The sequence below is a fragment of the Myotis daubentonii genome, chromosome 5 (genome assembly GCF_963259705.1).
Source record: "Myotis daubentonii chromosome 5, mMyoDau2.1, whole genome shotgun sequence".
In the NCBI taxonomy this organism is placed as follows: Eukaryota; Metazoa; Chordata; class Mammalia; order Chiroptera; family Vespertilionidae; genus Myotis; species Myotis daubentonii.
This window is the reverse complement of record NC_081844.1, coordinates 68,463,268-68,489,392: the sequence shown is the minus strand read 5'-3', so window position 1 is coordinate 68,489,392 and position 26,125 is coordinate 68,463,268. Positions and strand designations below refer to the sequence as shown.

Genomic DNA, 26,125 nt, shown 5'->3' with positions numbered 1-26,125 from the left:
TCACGCGGGCGTCAGCGCTAACGTCATCACGCTTCCTAGCGTCCTCGCACGCTATTGGCTATTTGTCAAGCTGGGAGCGGAGCTGTGGGAAGGGGGATGACAGCCAGCTGAGCCGGCGGAGTGGTGGCGGGAAAGCTGGCGGGCCTGTGTCTTCAGGTGGGGGGACCCAGCTGGTATTTTTTTTTGTTTAAGAAAACCCCCAAAATGTAAACCTAGGTAGGTCATTAAATAGGTGTTTACAATTCCCCAGTATCTTTCCTAGACTTCTGGACTGGGAGAACCCGCTCTCCAAAGCGGGGAGGGGGAGGTTTGGAAAGGATCTGGGGTTCTGGGGGGATGGGGGGTGCAAAACTCAGACTGGCGTCTTCAGAGGCCACACCAAGGCTCACCTGCTGGAGGCTTTCTGAGTGAGGACTCGGTAATCTCCAGAAACGAAGTACCGTCCTCACCCTCTCGGGTCTTTGGAGAAAGGAGACAGTTGTTTGAATATTTAACTGAGTAGCAATGAGGCATGTAGTTAGAAGTACTCCAAAGGCCCTGCAAATTCAGCAGTTGTTTCTTTAGAGATAACTTTCTTCCCCCAAAGGGGGAAAAACAAAAATTACATTTTTACAAGAAAAGAATTAGGCAAAACTTTACATCTGTGGGCGGATTACAATTCCCATTATTAAAATGGATTTTGTCTGGATTTATAAACCCTATCATTTTTTTTCAACAGCATTGGAGGAAATTTCAGTGCTAGCAATATAAATGTTAACTTGAACTAGCCAATAGTTTTAGTGCTTTTTAATAGACTTTTTATGGATTGAAGTAGTTTCACTAAACAGACATGTCATAGATGTAGCTCAATTTGGCTTTTTCTTTAACAGTTAAATTTTGTGGTCCTGAGCTCATAATGTTATATATACAAAGTAATGTTAGCAGAATGTATTGAGAAATTTAAAAAATTTGTCCAACGGTGTCCAAATAGGTACGTATTTGAAGTCCTGTTATGGGCTTTCTCCATATTCATTATTAAGAGAATATGATGGTCCCTTCCTCTAAAGTAGCGGTTCTCAACCTGTGGGTCGCGACCCCTTTCACAGGGGTCGCCTAAGACCATCGGAAAACATATATAATTACATATTATTTTGTGATTAATCACTATGCTTTAATTATGTTCAATTTGTAACAATGGAATTGGGAGTCACTACAACATGAGGAACTGTATTAAAGGGTCGCGGCATTAGGAAGGTTGAAAACCACTGCTCTAAACATTAATTATGTTAATTATGTAAATGACCATACAAAAGTTTAAGTTAGCTTTGAGTTAGTGAAGATTGAACTTGATTTGGCTTTTAGCAGCCATTAAGTTAACATTAAAACTTGTTGAAAGGAGAAATTGAGTGTGCAAGCTCCAACTCTTTTTCAAAGGTCAGTGTATGACTTTTTCTTTGTGAACTTCTCGCTGACTCCCCAAGGGCTTGCTTGTATCTCCTCTTACACTTGAACTTTGAATATTGTCATATTGTGGTTTAAGTTGGCATCAAACAAGTAGGTATAAACTTGATTCTACAATTTACACTGAAAGTCGATAAGATATATTAGTGTTGGTGAAAGCAAAGAGCAAGCACATCCTGGATACATCTAATCCTATATAGAAACAATAAGTCGACACTGTTGATGGAGACAGTAAATGTAGGCAAATAGGTCGATAAATACTGAAACTGCTTGGACAGGTGGAACTGAACTAACCAGAACCAGGTGTACATCTTTAGAACACTTAACCATATTTTATGATCTCAAAGGTCAGACTACCTGTTTCATAGTCTTGTTTCCTATAAGATAACCACTTCAGTTCAAAAAGCACCAATAATACCCACCGGCACAAACTTTGAAATGAATTTCTTGCATGAACAGACGTATAAAAACTAGAATAATAGGGTAGATATATTTTTAAAAAATATATATATTTTATTGATTTTTTTTACAGAGAGGAAGGGAGAGGGATAGAGAGTTAGAAACATCGATGAGAGAGAAACATTGATCAGCTGCCTCCTGCACACCCCCTACTGGGGATATGCTGGCAACCAAGGTACATGCCCTTGACTGGAATCGAACCTGGAACCCTTCAGTCCACAGGCTGACGCTCTATCCACTAAGCCAAACCGGTTAGGGCTGAGTATATATTTTTAAAAATATTGTAAGTAAGTGAAGATTATGAGACTGAAATGTCCCTTATGCTCATGTAATTGAGTAAAATGTTAAAAATTTCAGAAAAAAAGCAAGTTTATAATCAATTCATGATCAATATATTCTACATATAACTTTTAAAAATGAAACTGTGCTGCCGAAACCGATTTGGCTCAGTGGATGGAGCGTCGGCTTGCGGACTGAAGGGTCCCAGGTTCGATTCCGGTCAGGGGCATGTGCCTGGGTTGTGGGCACATCCCCAGTGGGGGGTGTGCAGGAGGCAGCTGATCGATGTTTCTCTCTCATCGATGTTTCTAACTCTCTATCCCTCTCCCTTCCTCTCTGTAAAAAATCAATAAAATATATTAAAAAAATAAAAATAAAAATGAAACTGTGAAAAGGTGAAATTTAGTCCAGCTTTTTACCCCTTCTATTTTTAAAAAGCTTATTTTTACTGTTGTATTACAGATGTTCCCTTTTCTATATTTATTCTGTAATTTATATGGAGCAATACAGAACTACCCCATTATTGCAGAAAGAGGTCAAGATATAAAGTCATTTGAAAATCTACCTTTTCTGTTACCAAAGACAGCAGCTGTTATTTTCTTTTAAGAAAACACCCATGCCAACAATTGCTAGTCAAAGAACATTTTAGGACTTTTACTTTTCACTGTTGTTTAAATATAAATATATATAATATACTAATATGCAGATATATACAAATTTAATTCTTACAAAAACCTTTGAAGGTATGTGCTATTTTAAAATTATTTTATAACTTTCTGATTATAACAACTAGAAAGTGTCTGAATTGGGATTTGAATCCAGGCACTCTGGTTCCATTGTCACCATTGTTGACCACTATGTAGATGCCTCCCAGTAGAGTAATATAATTTACAGCTAGGGTAATATTATTTATAGCTGGTATAAAATAATTTCCAGGTTTGGCTTATATAGCCAATTAGCATTTAGTTGCATTTAGTGAATTATCATTGTACATGTTCTATTTTAATCTTAATACTTTGCAGTTGATTTTAAAGTTGTTGCGCAGGATTTATATTGTGGGGTTACTCTTCCATCTAGAAAACCATTCACACTTCAAGAGTCTTCAGATGTTCACTGATGGTCCTTCAACATTTTCTTTCCTAGAAAAATCATGTGTCTGCTTCAGTCCTCCAAGCTCCACCCCTAGAATGTGTAGGCAGCTGGGCGGAGCCTAAGCCGAGTCCTCTCCAGTGAAGTCAGCTGGATGTAGCAAGCCTGGTGGAGGAAGAGCTTCCTGGTCTGTGTTCTCTTATGTTTTTTTTGTTGTTGTTTTCTTTTTCATTCTCATTCCTTGCACCCTTCCCCATTCTTGTCGTTAGCTTTTTCTCTGGTAACTTATTCAGCTGCCTCTGCCTGCTGGCACAGTTTACTCTCTCTCCGGCCTGACTTACTCATTTCTCCTTTTCTCTTTTAACTGGAGGGGAAGGGGTGTGTGTGTATGTGGAGAATGGAAACGAAAAAGAAATAAGTTTTGTAGAAAACTAAAGAAAATTTCGTGGAATTTGGAAATTGCCCTTGCAAAACTTTCTGTTGAGAAACACCTTTTCCATAATTCCCTTCTTTTAACCTTCGTGGAATTTCCCCCCTCTCTTAAGCTTTTAATACTCTGAACTTCTTTCTCCTCTTTCTTCCTTCATGTCCTTTTAAATGGCTTTGCATATAGGGAAAGCATGACAATAATTTAAAATTAATTTTGACCTTTTTTGATGAAAGATTAATTTGAAGAATAGCAGTTAAAATGTGGGGGAAAAACAGGATTAATAGTAAACATTCTTTTTTTTTTAAAATATATTTTATTGATTTTTTACAGAGAGGAAGGGAGAGAGATAGAGAGTTAGAAACATCGATGAGAGAGAAACATCGATCAGCCGCCTCCTGCACATCTCCTACTGGGGATGTGCCCGCAACCCAGGTACATGCCCTTGACCGGAATCGAACCTAGGACCTTTCAGTCTGCAGGCCGACGCTCTATCCACTGAGCCAAACCAGTTTTGGCAACATTCTTTTAAGAAAGTTTAAGAGCCAACGTTAAAATTACATAGCAAGGTGGTGATCACCTTGAATGAATATATTCTTTAAGTAATGTTCCTAATATCCATTCTGACTTTTTAGACAGGTTCAGCATACATAATATAAAGGAGAAAAGAGGTAGTTACCATACACTTTAAAGACACCTAGCCTTCGCTCTGACCAGTGTTTCTCAGTGGTTAGAGTGTCTGCTTGTGCATCAAAGGGTTGCAGGTCAGATCCCCAACCCAGGTGTCTCTTTCATCTCTCTCTCTCTCTCTCTCTCTCTCTCTCTCTCTCTCTCTCTCTCCCCCTCTCTCCCCCTCCTTCTACTCTCTCTAAAATGCAATGGAAAAAATATCCTTGGTTGAGGATTAACAAAAAAAGAGAGACCTAGCCTTAAATTAGACTTTAACAAGAGTTTTAAATTATTCATGTATTTTTGAATAGTAATGTGTATCTATCATAGTATAAATTCAAATAGATAAAAAAATAAACAAACAATAAAGTGATATTGTTGAAAGTAAGTCTCCCTTCCTCCCCTGTGTTAGGTAGATCCAAAGAGGCAACCACTGCTGCCACTGGCTTGTTTATGCTTCCTGAGATACTGTATGCATTCACAAGCATACATGCAATTAGTCTTCCTTTTTATTAATCGAATACTTACTTTTTTGCACCTTGCTTTTTCCCACTTAGTATATTTTAGATGTATGTATAGAGATGCCTCACTTTTTAACAGCTATGTAGTATTTCCTTATATGATATATTTTCTGTATCAGTCCTCTACTGATGGGTATTTAAATTGCTTACAACATTTTGTTATTCTAAATAACGTTGCAGTGAATATTATTACACTTATGTTACTTTGAATATGTGCAGGTCTAATAACTTCTAGAACTAGAATTTTTGAGTCAAAGGATATTTGCATTTTTTATTTAGATAGCTATTGAGGGGTTGCCCTTGACAAAGGCCGTGCCAGTTATGCCCCAAAAGCAGAGTGTGATTGCTTCTCAGTGTCCTCATTAACATGTTATCAAACTTTCCGATCCTTGAAAATCTAAGTGAAGAACAGTAATTTATTTTTTTATTTTGCATTTCTTTAAAAACAATTTATTGATTGATTTCAGAGAGAGAGAGTGGAGTGGGAGAGAGAAAGAGAGCAAGACAGAGAAACATTGATTTGGTGTTTTCATTTATGCATTCATTGGTTGCTTCTTGTATGTACCCTGACCGGAGATTGAACCCTCAACCTTGATGTCTCAGGTCAACACGCTACACTCTAACTAACATGCTACACACTAACCAACTTCTGTCATTATAAGTGAAGTTGAACATTCTGCATTTTCTTTCTGTGAATTAGCTGTTCATTTCTCTACCCATTTTTTCTGTTGGGATTTTGGTCTTCTCCTTATTGACTTCTAGGAGCCCTTTAAAGATTAAATAAATTAGTTATTTGTCTGAAATATGAGTTGTAGATATTTTTCTCCAGACTATGTTTTGATTTTGAAATGGTGAGGGTTTTATTTTTTGGTGGGGATAGGCAGACTTCTGCTTTTAAGCCAAATGTATGTATCCATTTTTTTTTGTTTATATGTTCTGGATTTGGGGTTATATTTTAAAAGGCTTTTTCTACTATTGTCTTTTTTTAAATCCTCCCACTTTTTTCTTTCTTGTTTTTATATGGCTTGATTTTTATGTTTAAATCTTTGATTCATTTGAAACTCAGTTTGGTGTAGGGACCCACCTTTATTTCATTGGTCTGCAAAAATGAACCAATTGATAATAGACCTGGTTGATTAGCTCAACTCCCCATAGACGTCTTTCTTATACTTTACTTCCCTAGCACCTGGCATGGTGCCTGAAAAACTGTAAGTAGCTAATGAATCTTTGATAAACTAAATTGAAAGGAAATTTCTCGATACATCATCTCAGTTATCTGTCATTTTAGTGTTGAAAGAGAAAATGATACCACTAACACAGTTGATTTCTCCTTCATAAAACCTTAGAGTCATGACATTTTAGATCCAGAGATTAGAACAATTATTCACTCAACAAATACCTGAGTTCCTGTTACAGGCATTCTATATGGGAAAGCAGAGACACTAAACAAGTAGGTCATGTGGTTTAAGTGCTGTGAGTCAAAATGGAGCAGTGCAGGGACAATAGAGAATGACAGGGAGTCCAGTGCTACTGGAAGCACACCAACCTGGACTGAAAAAGTGCATTGACTATTTAATTGTCTGGGTACATGTGCAAACAAGAACTTGAAAGGTGGTGGAGGTTAAGCCTCAGGAGACAGTCCTAGGTATCCCCAGGGAGTTGAAGAGATAATCATTTGTCTCTTTCTGCGTCCATGCTATATTTAGATTAGACTGTAAACTAGTTGGCAAACTGTAATTGTTAGGGTAATTTTCCTATCAATATTATGCATGGTTAGACTGACATGAGTGTTCTTTAAGCAGATTAACAAATTTGTTGTTCAGATAAGAAAATAAAGTAATTTTATGCAATTAAAGCCAAAACTATATTCTATCCTTGGTCATGTCAGCCATGACTCTCCTCCCTGATGGTGGAAGTCTAGTCAATATTTCTGGCAGTAATTTTCAAACAATGCTGAAAAAAAAAAAAACTTAGGGGAAAAGGCATAAGGAACTGGTAGAAAGACTTGAGGTACCACTGTCTTATACTCTTTGCTTTTATCTTTTAATCTCTTATCCTTCAGGTAAGATTAGATTTGGAAGTAATTTGAAGTCTGACCACCATGTGTGCATGGAAGTGACAGGCCACTTTTAGGAGCTCATCACTGAATATAGCTTAATTCCAATTAGAGATAGAGATGATTGTCTGAAAGAGCTGGAAGTTGAAAATTTTCTAGTGGAATCCCATTGAATAGAATCGGGGACCCTTTAATGTGTGCAGCATTTTGTGGATATGATGCTTGTATGGAGAATGAGTAAATCTACTAACATTTCTTAGTTGCTGAGCTATGTTTTGCCAGGATTGTCAAATTCCAAGTTAGGAGAATAGCATGTTCCCTCAGCATATTGCCACCAGAATCAGCTTTAATGAGCATTTTAATATCTTGATTTATTCTTATTTCTTCCTATATGTAATAAGAAGATACTTACTAAAATTTGGCGTAGAGGATATAGATTTATTTTTGAAGAAGGTATCTAGATATTTTAACTAAAGAAAATAAATGTATTATTAATGTTTTATTCCATGCAAGTCAGGACTAAAGTCCACATAAATCAGGATCAATTTATATTTATAGTCTTATCACTCACTGAGCTTATTTCAGTATAAATTGTTAAACTTATCCTTTTCTAATATGCTTTTACTTGCAAATGGGTTGTAATACCAGAACTACTTAATTTTAGAGTTTATCTCCCATTGACTCCCTCCCGCCTCTCCCCCTCAACCCCCTGCCCTTGCCCCAGGCCTTCAGCACCCTATTGTATGTGTTCATGGGTTATGCATATATGCATACAAAGTCATTGGTTGACTACCTCCCCCTCACCTTTCCCCCCACCTTCCCTCGGAGATTCTACACTGTTCCATGCTTCCAGTGTTTATTGCTTTTAGAGAAAGAGGAAGGGAGAGAGGGGGAGAGATAGAGATAGAGATAGAGATAGAGATAGAGATAGAGATAGAGATAGAGATAGAGATAGAGGACGCTGATGTGAAAGAAACATTTATTGGTTGCCATCATATGCACCTGACCGGGTGTAGAAACTGCAACCTAGGTATGTGCCCTGATTGGAAATGGAACCTGCAACCTTTTGGTGTATGGGATGATGCTCCAACAACTGAGCCTGGCCAGGGAACTACATACTTTAAAAAAAGGTTTTCAGAGATGTTGGATTCCTTATGTGACACAGAGCTTATATATTTGGATCTTCCAATGCTTGACACATAGCTAGTACTCCATACACAGTCAATGAAATAAATGTATTGAAAATTTAGCACTTTACTACTTGCAGTAAAAATAACATATGAAACAAGGAAATGCCTTCAAAGATTTCAGGTATATAAATTGCAGTCTGAAAATATCATCATTTTTTTAAAATATATTTTTTATTGATTTTTTACAGAGAGGAAGGGAGAGGGATAGAGAGCTAGAAACATCGATGAGAGAGAAACATCGATCAGCTGCCTCCTGCACACTCCCACTGGGGATGTGCCCGCAACCAAGGTACATGCCCTTGACCGGAATCGAACCCGGGACCTCTCAGTCCGCAGGTCGACGCTCTATCCACTGAGCCAAACCGGTTTGGCATGAAAATATCATCATTTACTAATCAAGATTCTCCTCTGAACATGGCATATGAATCTAGTATAATTTGGAGAATTCACTACCCCTAAAATAAGGTTTTCATCTCCCTCCAGATTCCTAAAATGACTTCATCTGGGTAAACATGGCTGGCATTGTTTCAATTTCTTGATTTGCCTGCTATGTGGCCTTCGACAAGTCAGTTTCTTCTTTTGTACTGAGGATAATAATAGTTCATCTGCTAGTTTCTAGTGAAATTAAATCAGATAATGTTTATAAAATGCCCAATTTGTAGTTTTCAACAATATGTAATTTTATTAATATAATAATGTGTCCTTCCATTTAATCTTTGGAAAAACAGTATAAAATGCAAATACCGCTTGTGTCACTTTTTGATATTTCAAGTGTTAAATGACCAAATTGCTTGATTAATCTCTTTTCACCCTTAGAAAAATGGAAAAAGAATCTGTCAGCATTTAAACTTTGAAATAGACTAAGAAGCCCAGCTATTAGCAGGCTCAGAGGTTGAGAGTTGACCCAGGAACCAAGAGGTCACAGGTTCAATTCCCCGTCAGGGCACATGCCCACGTTGTGGGCTTGATCCCTATAGGGGATGTGCAGGAAGCAGCTATCAATGATGTTTCTCTCTCGAGGATGTTTCTATCTCTTTATCCCTCCCCCTTCCTCTCTCTCTAAAAATCAATAAAAGCACATTTAAATTTTTTTGAAATAGATTAAGAAAATCTATACCCTGAGAACAAGGAAGACAATATTAAAGTTTACTAACCTTCAAATAGTTGGAGTCCTCTTTCCCCCCACCCCCCCAAAAAAAACAGGGTTTTAACCAAAAGAATAGGTACTAACAGAAATGCTTCTGCTGAATGATAGAATATTTTATTCAAATTGAATTTTATTTTAAAGATCTTGGTTCTCAAGGGACCCAATAGTTTAGACACCTGCACATTTTACAGTAAATGACAAAGAATGGCATAAAAACTCATAATGCTTATAGTTGTTAAGCACATGAACAATTTCTGCAGTGGGCTTAATTACAGTTGTAAAAAGAAACAATTTTGGGTCTAGACTTAAAGTCTCAACGCTTTTGGGTCCAACTACCTATTTTACGGTAAAACTCGGTGTCCATTATTTTGCCACAGCTCACTGGCCTTTGGACTCTGAGAACCTTCTCGTCACGCTGCTGTCGTCCTGCTGGCTTATTGGAAATTTTCACTTCATTTCTGAATAAGGGAAACATTTCTATATTGTTAAAGAGTTTGTTTAATATGTCTTTTTTTTTCTTTAGTGTCTAAAGATGGATTTTAAAATTGAACACACTTGGGATGGTTCTCCAGTGACGCATGAACCAGTGTTTGTCAGGCTGAACCCAGGTGATGGAGGAGTGATGTTGAAAGTCAGTGCTCCATTTTTCAATGATCCTCCAGCCCCGCTTGGAGAACCAGGAAAGCCTTTCAAGGGACTGTGGGATTATGAAGGTAAGTGGAAGTACAGTGTTTTATTGCAGACATAAATCTTTTTATAATAACCTCTCACAGAGCTATTATTTTATCTTGCTGTAAGGAAGTGAGTGCTTCTGAGCAACTGACATATGCAGTGTGTGATATTTCCTACCAATCTCTCATTCTGACTTTTTCACCATTACCTATGCGACTTTAACTCTATAACTAGAACAGTGAAAAATGGCAATTACAAATCCAGACTTCCAAATTGCTGCCATATGTCCTTCCTTTACTTCTGTTACCTAGTCTGAGAAGAGTTCAGCATTCTTGTTTTGTCTTCAGATTGCCACTTTAACCTTATAAACCTTCTTTATGGAAGTTTTAGGGTGTTTTACTTATTATAGAAACACTATCAACCTCAATATGAAATGTAGTTTTTATTTTATATGTACTGACAAGTAATCTCACATATCAAACGAAGGTTAAAAGACACCATAAAATTACACTTTCAGGTTTGCTATATGATCCCTGTCTAATGTCTCCTAATTAAGCTACCAAACTTATCTTTGTAAAAAGACTCTTTATGATGCCATTCTCCAGATCACAAACCATTACTATTCTGGAGATAAAGTTCAAATACTTCCTTTAAACTTTCTGGGGACTCATGAAAGGGGCTATCATATTCAACCAAAACCTCTTGATTTCTAAAAGGCTACTATCCATGCACATTCTCACCCATGTACCTTTTCTCATTCTGTTCCTCCTGCGTCTAATGCACATAGTTCAATGTCTAAATCAAGTTCCATTTATTCAAAGAAACCTTTTTTAAAAAATTGATTTTAGAGAGGGTTGGGGTAAGAGAGAAAGAGAAACAGCCATGTGAGAGAGACACAGTGTTCAGTTGCCTCTCGAATGCGCCCTGACCGGGGATTGAACCCACAACCTAGGTATGTGCCCTGACTGGAAATTGAACCCGTGACCAGGTACGTGCCCTAACCTGGAATTGAACCCATGTCCTTCCAGTGCACAGGACAGCACTCCAACCAACTTAGCCATATCATCCAGGGCCAAAGAAACCTTGGATGATTCTTCTAGTCCCTACTAACATCTACTCTATACCATCTGTATGGCATGCATTTTGTCAAGATTAATTTGTAAAATGTTAAACATATGTTGTCTATTACTGATACAGAGCTTGTATATATCAGCTTCCCATTGGTGTACACACCAGTGGGACTTATCTACTCAACAAGTACCAAACTCAACTTACCCACTTTTCTCATAAACCTGCTCTTTCCCTAATTGCCCAGTCTCAATCAATGGTAGTTAAATACATCAAATCACTGAATATGGAAATGTGAATTTTTTCCAAGATATTCTCTCTCACTATGTTTGGATTTATCTATTAAGTCCTACCAATTTCCCCTCCTAAATATTTCTCTATTTCAGTACCCCTTCTTCATTCCCATCATCGCTTCATCATCTTTTACCTCAAATAGGACAGAGACTTCTAAATAGTCTTTTTGCCCTTAACTTTATCCTTCTCTCTTGAAAGGTTGAGTGATCTATCAATACAGGAACAAAGGGGACATCTGTAATACTTTCAACAATAAAGATACATTTAAAAAGAAAAATTTAAAGTCATTATTCAGCTACTTAAAAACCTTCTCAGGCTTCTGCTCCTCCCCAGATAAGTTCTTCTTAATATGATTTCTATATAAGATTTTTCATGACCTGGCCCCTTATTCTCTTTGTAGTATCACTTATTAATACATTGAAAGGTTTACTTATTTGCTGATTTGGTTATTGCTCTGTAGACTACTTGTCAAATATCATGGATATCTTTTCATATAAAAAAAATTTAACTGTCTTTGATTTTAATGGTTACATACATAGAATACATAAATTTCATAATTTATATGGTAGCTTTCCTACATAATAGAAGATTTATTTATATAATAGGCAATGATCCTATATAATAGGAGATAACCATTTAGGTAATATCTAATTTTTGAGCAATACTTTGATGACTAGCATTATATTTACTTATTTTTCTAGTTGTCTGATTATTTCCTTAAGATAGATTCCCAGAAAAAGATAATTGGCCTAAAGTCTATATGATAATGTTGATTTCTTTACAACCTCACCAGCACTAGGCTTTACTCATCTTTTTAATTGATGGCAATCTGATATGGAAAAATTTGATGGTGATTTATTTCTAAGCAATGTCTATTTATTTTCTTTGTCCCTTTTCCTACTGAGGATACAGCTATAATTAAAAATAATGAGTTAATTTATTTTATACTCTAAAGGAATAAATAAATAATTTTTGTTGAAGCATAATTAAATTCTCAATATTTTATATCTCTGTTTTCAAAAGTTGTAGAAGCATTTTTCTTGAATGACATAACTGAACAGTACTTAGAAGTTGAACTTTGCCCGTAAGTATAAATTTTTTTTTAACTCATTACTATATTACTTGAACACATTGTTTTCTAGGTATAAATCATGTGGACATAGTAAAAATTTACTAATTTCAACAAACTAGGGCAAATGCCAATCTGAACTATGTATAATTTCTTATTTTCAAATAACTGTATAATTTAAAATATATGTTTAAAACAGGTTTGGCAAAAGTAGGTTTAAAGTTGTGAGTATGCAAAACAGAGTTTATTCTTATATTATTATTTATTAACTATTGTATTATTTCCCATACAAACAATTGTAAGCCTACTTTTGTCACACTCTGTATATATTACAGATATTTGAAAATAGTACGTTGATGTTATTTTCATTTTACTGTGTAGTTGGTCTTTTTAATAAATTTGAAAATAATTTTTTTTTGCAAATGAAATATTATAATAAAACAGAAACTCATTATTCATTCTATAAATTGGCATTATGTCCTAGCTACTCAGAAATAGAGACGTATAGATATAATAAATTAAACTAATGTATGAAAATGTTTCTTTTAAGAAATTTTAAAAATAACTACATTACACTTTCATTTTATGTATTTGTTAATGTATTCACGTGTTTCTTCATTTAGTCCTCATTTTTTAAAATTTAAATTCTTTATTGTTTAAAGTATTAAATGAGTCTCCTTTTCCCCCCATTGACCTCTCCCCGGCCACCCCTATCCCTCAGCACAAGCCCTCATGCCCCTACTGTCTGTGTCCATTGGTTATGCTCATGTGCATGTGTACAAGTCCTTTGGTTGATTTCTTACCCCCTCACCCCCCGCCTTCCCTCATAGGCTGTACAGTAGTCTCCATTTATTTATTGAGTATGTACTATGTCACTTTGTGTTCAGTGCCAGGGATAAATCACACATCGTTTTTTCTAGGCTCATTTAAAGTGTTAACCTTGCAATCTCTTTGTTCAAATTTAACCATTCCTTTGGGAACCTTCTTTACCTAGTTGACAATATTTGTCCTGTAGATATGAAAAAATGAATTTATGCCCACCTCTCATCTATATTATAACAAATTTTAAGTTAGTAAAATATTGAGTAATGAATATTTTTTTTTGTATTGTGATTATCATTTTAAATGGCATTTAAATGTCTTTCAGTATCTAGTATCCATTAGCCTTTGTAGGCTGGGAAGAAAGTTCCAACCAATCGATTTAAACAAGATTTTAGATATCATTTTCTTTTCCCTTAATTTGATTTTTTTGCTAACTCTAATGTGGAGAATGTAGCTGTTTCCAATTATATTTTTCAGAGGAATAACCTAGTATCTTTGTATGTTACCTTTCAACTAACATGCCAAAATATTTTATTGAAAAATATGATTGTCATAAACTGTCACATAAGGAAAAAAAATATTCACCCATTGTGTGATTATTTTCACCATACAGGTGAGAATAAGGCAAAAAGATTTATAACTTGTCTACAAGACAGTAAAGAACTTGGATCTACTAGAATTCTAAAGTTTCACCCTTGGTTTTACTTTTATTAGATAAAAATACCAGTTTATTTTCATAAAGAGATTACTTAGCACTGGATGAATAGGATAATTAGATTCTCTTTTGTTAAGATATTACATAACTATTATGTACAAAATTAATAAGTTCTAAAAATTAAAAAAATCCTTAAAGTAGTTTGGTTTCATATATATTGGTACAGTTCAATAATCAAGAATCAAGGTTTCGCTTCAGGCAATCAATTCCTGTAACAATTACTCTCTAGGAAAACAATGTGAAGAATATTGTTGTTTTCATTTATACGAACTTTTACTTCTCCTAGGATATTATTAAGCTTGCATCATAACAATAAAAATAAGCAGAGGAAAGAATACTTGTCATGTGTTAGAATAGTTTTCGGAAGGAAATCCCCCTGAAAAGCTCACAATAGACTATCTGTATAGAAGTGTTTAGATATAGTCTTTTCCAGAGACAATAAATTTCTTTCATGTAACTACTCGAAAATCTTTGATTCTTATTGACCCGGTTAATCCCAATTATGCTCTTTTATTAGACTTTTCCTTTTGAGGATATGTAGTTTCTCTTTGAAAATGTGACATTGGTGTCTGAAGTAATGGTAGAAAGCAGGAAAACACAAGAGGCAGACAGATACAGTTTTAGACAACCTATATTTTATATTTTCTTCCTCATGAGCTTGAAGACAGTTTTCTTATAGAAATAACCTTTAGTAAAGTTGTTGGATTCACCTGGAAATTGGTGCCAGCTTCTCTTAGGGTACTTTTGTTTTTGAAACTAGTTTTATTATAAACTAGAGGCCTGTTGCACGAAAAGATTCGTGCAATAGGCCTTCCCTTCCCCTGGCTGCCGGCACCGGTTTTCCTCCGGCACCCGGGACCCAGGCCTTCGCTCCGGCCTGAGCCGCCTTCAGCCTTCGCTCCGCTGCTTCGCGCCTACTATGCAAATTAACCGCCATCTTTGTTGGCGGTTAATTTGCATATCTCACCGATTAGCCAATGGGAGGCGTAGTGAAGGTACGGTCAATTACCATGTTTGTCTATTATTAGATAGGACTAGAGGTCGGCTCAATGCATGAAATTCATGCAAGAGTAGGCCTTTCTTCCCCAAGCTACCAGCACTGGCTTCCCTCAAAGCCCCAGCTTCCTCTGGAAGGACTCAAGTCTAATTAGCATATTACGCTTTTATTATCATAGATTCCAAATACTATAATATCCCCCACCCCTTTGCTGAGTTTTCATCTTTTATATAGTTTTATATTTAAATAATATAAAAGGCAATCTGAACATGTCTAGCTTTTTTTTTTTTAAAATATATTTTATTGATTTTCTACAGAGAGGAAGGGAGAGGAATAGAGAGTTAGAAACATCAATGATGATAGAGAGTCATTGATTAGCTGCCTCCTGCACGTCCCCTACTTGGGACCACGCTCACAACCCGAGCATGCGCCCTTGACAGGAATTGAACCTGGGACCTTTCAGTCCACAGGCTGACACTGTATCCACTGAGCCAAACTGGCTAGGGCCATCTTTTGATTATTATAAACTAGAGGCCTGTTACATCCATTGCAGATATAAAGAAGAGTGAAGAAAATAATGTTTGTTTCTTTCATACACTCATGAGGAATTTTAATTTCCACAGCCATGGACAACATTTGGTGCTTTTATTATCTGGAAGAAGAAATGTGTGGAAAGTAAGTAAATGAAAATATGAGACAAAGTTCTTAAGTGTATAAGATCTATATATACATTATAATATTTAATATATATGTTTAACTTATAAATCTGAATTTAACTTTTATATTTCACATATCATTTCTGTAGCAAGAACTTGCTCTATCATTCGAAGTGTCCAGAGGAGAGACAAAATGGGAAGGCAGAGCTTATCTTCCTTGGAGTTATTTTCCACCAAATGTGACAAAATTCAATTCATTTGCAATTCATGGATCTAAAGATAAAAGAATCTATGAAGCTCTTTACCCTGTACCTCAGCATGAACTGCAACCAGGACAAAAACCTGATTTGTAAGTAGAAAATGAATGAAGATATGTTCCAACTGTGAGGGTTTTTTGGAAATTAATTTTTGGTAGAGCAGTGATAACATTTTTCAGTCAAAGGAGACATGTGTACAAGCACCTAGTGGGGTACTGTGTTCCCTGATGGTTCTTAGTAAATACTTGACAGACTGTGGACCCGCTTAGTCTCTCTCACTGCTATAAGTACAGCACTTATGTTTCCATGGCAATGTGAGAAAAATCTTGCTTAGTGAATATTGGAACAGCTGCTATAGAAGTATTGTTATAAATTCATTTATCATCCCTTTCAGAGCTGACTGGCCAGATACATTCAGATTCTTGGTGAACAAAGGGTTAATAAATTCTTTCCCTTGCTGCTTGAGAATATGACCTTCAATTAACTCTCTAGCTGTCTTCCCTTGGTAACCTTATAAGGATAAAAATGTCATCTAGGTTTCTGGGCAACATAACTTATAACAAAGATGACTCCTAAATTGCTAAATTGCATCTGGACAGAAAGTTTTATGAATAAATTATAAGTACCTGATGGGGGACAGCATCGCTTTGGATTTCCCTTTAACGGTCATATTCTCTGTGGAGACCCTAGAAGCTATGCCTGTGGACTTATTATAAGAGATATTGGCCCCTGTGGGCACCGGGCATGTAAGCCCAGGTATCTCCTACACTTGCCCAATTTGAGTCGTATCTCATTGAAGCTGTCACCTAAGGAGAATATAGCTCCTGTCCAGCCATATGAATGCCTCATGGATTGCAGCAAGCTTTACTCCCTTGGGAAAGCCAGATTCTGTCCTAGGGCAAGCTGGGGTTCCTGCTCTCTAGCTCTCTGAGTGTACTCAGTGTGGCCAAGACAGTCTGGCGGGTATGTGTGTTCAGAAGAGCTAACAGAGATATCCTAGTGTTGCCAGTGGAATTGGGGTCCTTTCACAGAGTGATAGGAAAGCATTCTGGAGACCCGTGTATGGGAGGATGAGAAGCAGTGGTAAGATTTATTGTAGAAGCAAAATCAAAGGACTGCCCTGGATTCAGCTCTGTCCCGCTGTGAAAGAAGTCCAGCCTTGTCTTCATCAAGTCAAGAGCAAAGGCCAGTGCCCATGAATTCTGTGCCATTGGTTCAGTTAAGTTCAGTCCCTGTCCTCATTGACTTGCTTAGTCTGTGTTCACAGCTGTGCTCTGGCTGGCGCTGTGCCATGGTCACCATCTTGGCCCCTATTGGGCAAGCGCTTAACTCCCCCAGCATCGTCTTGGCTTCTACTGGGCATGTGTCCAGCAGAGGAATTTCTCCAGCTGTTTTTCTTCTTCCCCTGGTAATGACCAATAATGGACCTTCCTGTACTCTTCAGGGATTAGGCCCCGATACAGCAGGCCCCTGGGCAGCGTGTGAATGCTCAACCTCCTACTGAAGCAGGCTTAGTGTCTGACTCAGCTTCCTAGTTTATTATACTTAATGATGTCTGATTCCTTTGCTCCCTTCCTTTATTAATATCTAGCTGTCTTTGCTAACACTCGTGGACTTTGCACCATGGTGGACTGACTCTCCTGTCATTTTACCCCTGAAAATACTGTCCTTCCTTTCTCCGTTTGCCTTCTCCTTCCTGTCGTACTCTTTCTTCACTCACTTTGCCTTCATCTCTTCTAGCCTATTCCTTTTTTTCTGCCTGACACACTTTGCTCTCTTTCCTCTGCTTTTCTCCCCAGTCCTGACACTTCCTACCTAGCCTCCCTTGTTTTCTCTTAACCTTCACTGTTGGTTCCTGAACCTCTTCACCCGGAATTGACAGTTGAGACTCAAACTGGTTCAGTCTGGCCAGGTAAGCAGAATGGGCCCAGGATCTAGATGCAAGTGACTCAGGGCCCTTATATCAAGATGGCTTGTTTCTCTGGCTCTTTACCAGCTAATATCTTATATTTTAGCTCCTTAGTGCTATAATATGTTCGACTCCTCAATGTATTTGTTATTGGAGGCTTACCCTAGGTAAAAGTGCGACTATGCTGTTGGCCAGGGCCCAGCCAAGGCAGAGTGATCTGCTGCAGAGCTAAGTTCCACTGCAGCATGTTAGCTAAACCTTTCTCTCCCAATTAAACCACAATAGAAATCTCCATAATATTTAATAGATGTTCCCAGGACGAAAAGAGCTAGGATTAACACTCTTTCAACCTCCTTTGCTTGGGCAAAGGTGTCTATCCTCTTATCTATAGAGCTGAAACTTCTAAAACAGTAGTTCATATGACTGATATAAAGTATGTCAAAGTTTAAATGTAAAAACATCTGTAAAAATATAATATGATTTGTTTAAGGCTAAATGGAACGAGTCAGGTTTTGAGGGTAGATTTTAAGTGCTTTGGGATGGGGGTGAATGTTTTCAGAGCTTAATGTTTGAGAGCTAGAGTGAGAAAATTATACATACAGAATATATCTTACCTTTGGTGTTCTTAAAATAGAATGTTGTCCTATCACAGATGTGACAGAATGAATAGCCTTTCAGGTCACCTATTTTTCAAATGCATAATTCATTTCAATTCCCACCTTCTTTTTCTTTGCATTTAGCCACCGTCTGGAATACTTCAAGCCTTTCAGTTTTAACACACTGCTTGGAGAAGAATGGAAACAACCAGAATCTGACCTGTGGCTAACAGAGAAACCTGATGTATAGGAGTATAGTAGATGACCATATCAATCATTTCTTCTCTATACTTTTTAAGGTAAATCATCCTATATAATAAAAGTGTAGTATGCAAATTGTCCCCTCGACAGGGAGTTGTCTGGGAGTTTGACCAGAGGGTGGGGCCAGCCAGGGGAAGGGAGGGAGGCCCTGGCTGGCAGCCAGCAGCCGCTAGGGACCCTACCAGTGCATAAATTTCGTGCACTGGGCCTCTAGTAATAAATATAATCTCTTTCAAGTATAATGTGCAAACATTTCAACAATAAGTATTCTCATAAAGGTCAATGAAAATATAGTATTTCTCTGACAAATTTTGTATAAATTAACAAGAAAATGGAAAGTTTGTAGATTAGTATATCTATAAAGTTAAAATTTTTCTTACAGTCATTTAGTCCAGGAGCCACAGTGTCAGTAAATTCTGTCATCTGCTTCACATCATCCTTACACTAAATATCCCTGACTCTGTCAATCAAATCATTATTTCTCTTCTCACTTCCCTAAATCTTAGCTAGCCTGAGATAGGAAAATCTTATTTTCACATTTTTGAACTCCATGTACATTAATTCTTTACTCAGAATCTGTTGTTCATTCTTGAACTGGGTAGAAAACAAGGATATATTTCAGTCGAACAGGATACTCACATCTGTTAAGGCATCATTAAGATACATGTGTTATTTAAATTAGCTATTTTTCCTGTCTTATGACTATTTTTACTTTGTAGAAGAAATGGAATTCAGATAACAGCTTCTGCTTTTATTTATAAAGAAATGCCATTTTCTGAATGCTAGTAAACAATGTGTTGAATGTACTCATTTTGTAAACATCAAAACATCATGGTCTACAATTTTTAAAATTTCTGTTATAACATATTTCAGAGCTATAAGCAATCTAGTAAATCATTTATGAACTTCTCTACCTGTTCCTTCTCCAGCATTCTAAACTTAAATAATTAGCAGTTTTGCAGAAGAAACTTTAAAAAGAGAAATCTTTATTGTTGAAAGTATTACATATATCCCCTTCTTCCCCTCAATGACCCCTTCTAATCCAACCCTGCCCCCCACCCCAGGCCTTCACTACACTATTGTCAGTGTCTATGGGTTATGAATATATGCACACAAGTTCTTTGGTTGATCTCTAGAAACTATTACTTATGCAGATACCTAGTTCCTACCCACTACATACGTTCTCCTGTTCTTTACTGACAGAACATTAATTTTTAGGGGCTCTACTCAAAAACTACATTTTCCCAGATGCCTTTGCAGATAGAAATGACTCTATAAAACAGTTTACATCAATGAGATATGAGTATATAGTATCTGGTGGGGCTTAAAGAAAAGATGCTTTAAAGATGAAAGACTCAGCTGCCATACACATTTTGTCCTTCGCCCTCCCCTTCCTTTTTCCTGAGTTGCAGAATGAATCCCTGAGGTAACACACTAGCTTCATTGTGTCAGCAAGGAGCCAACCCAGGGATAGGTAGTTGAGTAGAAAGACAAAGGAGCCTGGTTTCTGAACTATGCAGTAGAGTAATCTATCTGGACTGTCCAGCTATATAGGAGAGAATAAATGTCTAATTTGTTTTCCCCAAAGTGATTTATTGATTCAATGCAATCCAAGTTTAAAATCCTAGGAGGCTTTTTGGGGATAGAAATTGACAAGATGATTCAAATTTTGTGTGGAAATGCCAAAACAGTTTTGAAACACAATGAAGTTGGAAGACATATACTAACTGAATCAAGACTTGTTACTAATCTTCAATAGTGAAGACAGTATGACCTTGGCATAAATTTAGACAATATCAATGGAACAGAATAGAGAAACCAGGAAGAGAACTATGTAGAGTCAGTTGACTTGTGACAAAGGTGCCAATGCATTTAAGAGGGAAAGGATAGTCTTTTCAACAAATGGTGTTGGAATAACTGGGAAAAATATGTAAAAAAAATGAACCTTGACCTCTAACATACTCCAAAAGAAAAAAAAAATGAACCTAAATGTAACTGGTAAAATAAAAAAATCTGGGAGAAAATCTTCACAATCTGCAGGAAACAGATTTCAAATAGGACATAAAAAGCACTCACTAAAATAAAAAAAACACACACAAATAAATTGGACTGTATCAAAATTAAATGCTTCTCATCAAAAGCCTTGAGTGAGAATGTGAAAAAGCAAGCCAAAATTGGGATAAAATATTCAAAATACACATATCTGCCAGAGGACTCTTACCTAGAATATGTAAAGAACAGTATCAATAATAAAAAGACAAGCCAGTTAAGGAGCAAAAGAGTTGAACAGACACTTGACAGAGGAAAGCATACAAAAGGCCAATCAGTATATAGAAAGGCTCTCAACCTCACTTATCAAAGAAATGTGAATTAAAAACACAGGAAGATGCTACTGAATGACTAAAATTACAAAATACGCAATGGCTAATTGGCTAAAAAAACAAAAACAAAAAACAAAACAGCAGAAAACAAAACAACAACCCTGAAAATGAGAACATGGAGTAACTGGAATCTTTCAACATTGTGGGCAGGAATGTAAATGGTACAACCACTTGGGAGCTACTTGGCAATTTCTAGCACAGTTACATACACTCCTACCCTACGATTGAGCAATTTCATTCTTAGATATAGACTCGAGAAAAATGAATGTTCTTAGCAGCTTTATTCATAACAGCGCCAAACTGTAGACAATCTCAATTTTCTATCCCCAGGAGAAAGGATAATCTGATAGAGTCAGACAATGGAATACTACTGGTAAAAAAGAATGGCCTGTTGATGCATGCAAAAACCTAGATGAGTCTGAAAAGCATTATGCTGAGAAAAATAAATCAGAGAGAAGATATTGTATAATTATTTTTATGTGAAGGCCAATTATACACAAAACTAGGCTAGCCTGAATCAGAACCACAGCTGTTCTGCATAAGGGCAAGGGATTCAAATGACCTGGAAAAGGGGCATGAGGGAATTTTCTGGGTTGAAATGTTTTGTGTTTTGATCTGGATGATGGTATATACCTGCATACATTTGTCAACATTCCTCAAGCTGTATATATTTTAAGATTTGTGATTTTACTATATGTAAATTATTCCTTAATAAAATGCTGTTATAAAATAATCTGTAAATGGTGTTCACTTCAAGTTTATGCTGTTCCATTAAGTAATCATTAGTGCTGGTTAAATGTGACTTATCAACTGACTTTTTTTTTTCTTTCAGTTATTAAATATCTTCTCTATATGAAAAGAGCTGGTGTAAAATAAATGCTGACTTGTACAAGAAGCACTATAACTACATATCATGGTGACAGTGTTAGGCGTCTTTGATTAAATACAGAAGTTATATTAGCAACTAACTAATTTGATACGGTAACAGTCTGCCAGTTTTGGATAGGAAAGGCATATTTTAAATAATCTAGGGTGATTTATTTATGTTACCTGAAATAATTTTATAAATGCATATAAAACTCTTAGGACAGGGGTGGGCAACCTTTTTGTGAGTGCATGCCAAAACCAGCAAAATCTCTGACTCAAAATTCTTCTGCGTGCCAACCCTAATTTTTTGAGAACATGTTACGCCTACTTAATATCTCTTAAGGTGTACGTATGTGAAGAACCTTGAAGAAATAATAAAATTCATTCGAGTGACAAAAACACAGTATATGATGATGAAAAATACATTTATTTTTTAATGTATACATGTACACTGATAGTCTGACAGAAAACTTTATGACTCCGTTTGATACTATCAGTGGGACTTTCGCTGCTGCATCACTGATGACAGAGATTTTACATCAGGTTTATATTTCGTGACCTTCAGAGATATGCACGAGCTACTACTTTCATCCGTCAGGCTACTCCTATTACGAGACTTAACAAAATTCATCACTGAGAACAAAGAATCACAAGCGTATGTGGATGAAAACATGGAGAGTAATGCTGTTGCAAAGTTTTTTAAACAGAAAAAATTTTCTGGAATTGCATTCCAAGTCCTCAATAGTTCGTTTTCGACACTTCTCTCTGGTACTCCTGTCTCTAATCGCTTTTTTTCAATGTTTTCCAAGTCAACTCTAAGGTCAATAAATTTCTGCTTCCCAATTGAGCTACTCTGAAATTCAATCAACTGCATTTCAAAGTCAGCCATGTCTATGGTCTTTAAGATAACTTGTTATGTAAAATTATTTAAGATGCACCTACACTGAATTTATCTTAAAAATAAAAAAGTCGATATTAAGAAAAAAATTGTAAATGGAAGATTATAAGAGAGGGTTTTGCGGGCCAGCAAAAGTTACTGGTGTGCCATGTTTGGAACGTGTGCCAGGGGTTGCCCACCCCTGTCTTAGGACAAAAAATAAGGTAATTTTAGAGTATCTCAATTTTAGAAATGAATCAATCACTGTGAATTATAGGTTCAGATTTAAGTCATCTATATATATATAAAACCCTAATATGCAAGTAGACTGAACGGCCAAACAACCAAACAACTGGTCGCTGTGACGTGCGCTGACTACTGGGGGCATGCATGGTACATGGCGGCGTTGGCAGCAGGTGGCAGAGCGTGGAATATGGTGGCCATCTGCTGCGGCAGGATGGTGGAGCAAGTGAGCGGGTGCGCCAGACCAAGGCAGGGTGCCAGTTGCTGTCATCGGGGCGATCCTCTGGTGGTTACTGAAAATTCTTTGCTCCTCAGGGGCGATTGGGGCCAGCAGCTGCCTCTCGCACCTGCTGCCTGTGATGGCCCTGCTCACACCCACTGCTGGCGCCTGCCCCGATTGCTCTGGGCCATCAGCAGGTGCAAGCAGGGCCTGCGCCATCAGCACCTGAGAGCTACAGCAGCATGAGCGGGGCTGCTGGCAGACAGGGGCCAGGTGGGGGCACAGAGGATGGGCTGAGACCCGCTCCTGTGCCCACTGCAGCCTTGCAGCCCACAGTTCATTTCAAGGTGCACGAATTCATGCACTGGGCCCCTGGTAACTTTATAATGTGGAGAAAAAGTAAAGCCCAAATATTCTAGATCACAATCACAGCCATATAAAATATTGACTTTGATGTTGTGGTTTGTGGGCTTTCTAAAACCTATTATGTATTTTTAAAATCTGTTTAGATGTGTTTTTTTAAAACACCTTTCATCTAGATAATATGTTCCCCTTTCAATATCAAGCAAGCAAAAACACTTTATGAACATTTTCTTTTGAAAAGAACATGCAATTTAACCACATAATTTTTGAAAAGTCCATTAATAAGATACAAACAATGCACCCTATAGAAACTCAATATTTGAGAGTTGGTGTTTATGATAACTGTTTCAAATTTTTTTTTCAACTTGAGGATCATGAAAAAGTAATAATTCCTTCGCTGAACAGTATGCGTGAATGCATTTCCTCCCTGTGCTTTGAATTGTTCACCACAGTGTTATGCAGATTCTCTCCTCACCACCTAAATAGATTACACAGTGCCTGCATTTATTCAGGTGTTTTTTCATGCCCTCCCTACCCTGTGCCAGTAAAGTATAAGTCACAATCCAAAAAGAAATATTTTCTTTACTTTTAGGTCTAAAATATTTTATTGGACATTTAAAAAAATTACCGTAGAAAAATTTTTTTCTCATCTTTTTTTTTTTTTTAAGTTCGACTTTTGGGGCAGAAGATAATGAATATAATTAATTTGATACTTAAAGAGAAAAAGGATAGCAAATGGATGAAACAATTAAATTAAGCCCTCAGCACTTCTACTCATGCCTCAAAACCCCAAAATAATTTCCTTTTTCTCATTTAGTTTTACATGGTATTTTACACATTGCTTTATTAGCACACTTATTCCACAGTGCATTAGCAAGCTCTTCTGACTAACCGCCGGTCCTTTCAGTCTTTTTACTCCAGCAACGAATGGCACTCCGTGAACCGACAGCACCTTGCATCAGTTGCGCTGTGTAGCTTGCTTTCTGCCAGGGCTTCACTGCTGCCTCAGCTGCATGGACTACCCACAGGAACCCACTTGGTCATTCTCACACATCAACTACCCTGTGTGAAGAGCTAACACCCCACAGACAGCTCTTGACCAAGGAGGACAGAAGTCAGTGGACCCATACTCCTCTCTCTCATTCCTCGGATTGACAATTCTCAGGTCCCTTCCACATTGCTCCTTAGAGGTTCCCTGAAGGAATCATACCCCAGTGGCCAACTAATAACACTCCTTGTTTTGCTTTTTCCTCATTTCCTGTTTTGCTCTTCCTACTTCCTCACTCCTGTTTGAAATGACAGCCAAATTCAACCTACTCCGAGCCCTTGTTCCAGATGGGCTTTGTGGATTGTTACCTGACTCTACAAGCACTGCTAAAAAAAATGTGGGAGCAAAAGATGTTCAGAAGCCCTTAATGCAGTACATATGCTCTCAGAGAAGATGAATGTTCAAGCTACTCCTTATTAATAAATCACTTGCCAAGAGAGACCCATTTTTTCCCAGGACCCTTTTGTGTATTATTTATCGCAGTAATGTCTCTGTCATCGCAGCAGTAGACTTTGGTGGACTAGTAGCTCATCTGATTGCAAATCTCTTAGTATTTACCATGAATAGGGAATGAGTCAGAGTGTAGTAGAATATGGGAGAGGAAGAAAACCCAGGCTGCATCTAAACTAAATCTTTCCTAACTTGCTATTTGTGAAAGTCAAAAGACAAGCTTTCGAAGACATGAAAACTTGGGCAACCAAGCTACAAACCCTTGAGTAACTTGCAATAACTATAATGGTTTTTTATCTCTATTTATTAGACACTGAAGTAACTTAGCACGAATTTACTCTAAATGATTGTATAACCTACTCATACAGAAAACCTAAACATTGTGAATGTCTTCCTTCCTGTCCTTAACATTTTATTGTTTGCAACAGTGACAATGCATCTTTTCTCCTTTCTGAGAAGACCATTTTCTTTTGAAGGTAATGAAGTAGAATGATCTAAATCAGTGTCTTTTCAGGCTACAGGTTGCACACTTATTAGGAAGTGGATTATGGAATCTACGTAGTATGTTATAATTAAATAAATTGAAAATATCAGAGTACATCATATATATGAGTGCATATATTGTTTCAAGGGTTTTGCTCTTACTTTGGGTGTTGTCACAAAAGTTCAAATCCATCAGTTTTGAGTGGTTACAGAGCACTTTGGTTTTTTACAACATTATCTTTTGGATAACTAGTTAATATCCAGAAGATTCTCAATGGTCAGTGACTGGAGAAGATTTGGAGGGGAACCTCACACTCAACCATGTGTCAATGCAGCTTAAAAACCAGAAAGAAATATAACCTTTTACTTACTCTTCAAATTGATTTCATTTATAAATTGAAAAAAAAACAACCCATATGATAGGTAAGACTTGCATATATAGATCCTCAAAATTTAAATGCATTCATTGGAAGTGGTCTCATTTCACAGTATGTAGTTCTTTTTTCATTCTATAAATTAGGATGATTTGAGTTCAAGTAAAAGTAAGCTCAACTGAAACCAGATGAAACAATAAAAGGAGGCAGAGGAATTCTGTAAGTT

The 26,125-nt window shown here is 36.9% G+C and overlaps 1 protein-coding gene across 4 annotated transcripts; it reads left to right on the top strand.

The window, feature by feature from the left end:
• Positions 1–75: 75 nt before the first annotated feature.
• C5H4orf33 (chromosome 5 C4orf33 homolog) lies at positions 76–25,678 on the top strand. Of its 4 annotated transcripts, XM_059698032.1 has the most exons (8): positions 87–216; positions 3,322–3,454; positions 9,801–9,990; positions 12,335–12,395; positions 15,538–15,589; positions 15,720–15,919; positions 18,477–18,631; positions 24,466–25,678. In XM_059698032.1, the coding sequence occupies exons 3-7, from the start codon at positions 9,810–9,812 to the stop codon at positions 18,580–18,582; spliced, it is 600 nt and encodes a 199-aa protein (XP_059554015.1). In that variant the 5' UTR covers positions 87–216; positions 3,322–3,454; positions 9,801–9,809; the 3' UTR covers positions 18,583–18,631; positions 24,466–25,678. The 4 variants fall into 4 exon arrangements, with proteins under 4 accessions (XP_059554014.1, XP_059554015.1, XP_059554013.1 ...); XM_059698031.1 differs by lacking the exon at positions 24,466–25,678 and having other exon boundaries at positions 76–156; positions 18,477–21,073; XM_059698030.1 differs by lacking the exon at positions 24,466–25,678 and having other exon boundaries at positions 18,477–21,073.
• The last annotated feature ends 447 nt before the right edge of the window (positions 25,679–26,125 follow it).

Bases quoted from the DNA above. Each gene is read 5' to 3' on its own strand.
- C5H4orf33 (XM_059698032.1), top strand. From the start codon at position 9,810: ATGGATTTTAAAATTGAACACACTTGGGATGGTTCTCCAGTGACGCAT. The intron at 9,991-12,334 runs GTAAGTGGAAGT...TGTTTTCAAAAG, and splicing joins GGGACTGTGGGATTATGAAG to TTGTAGAAGCATTTTTCTTG. The intron at 15,590-15,719 runs GTAAGTAAATGA...TCATTTCTGTAG, and splicing joins GAAGAAGAAATGTGTGGAAA to CAAGAACTTGCTCTATCATT.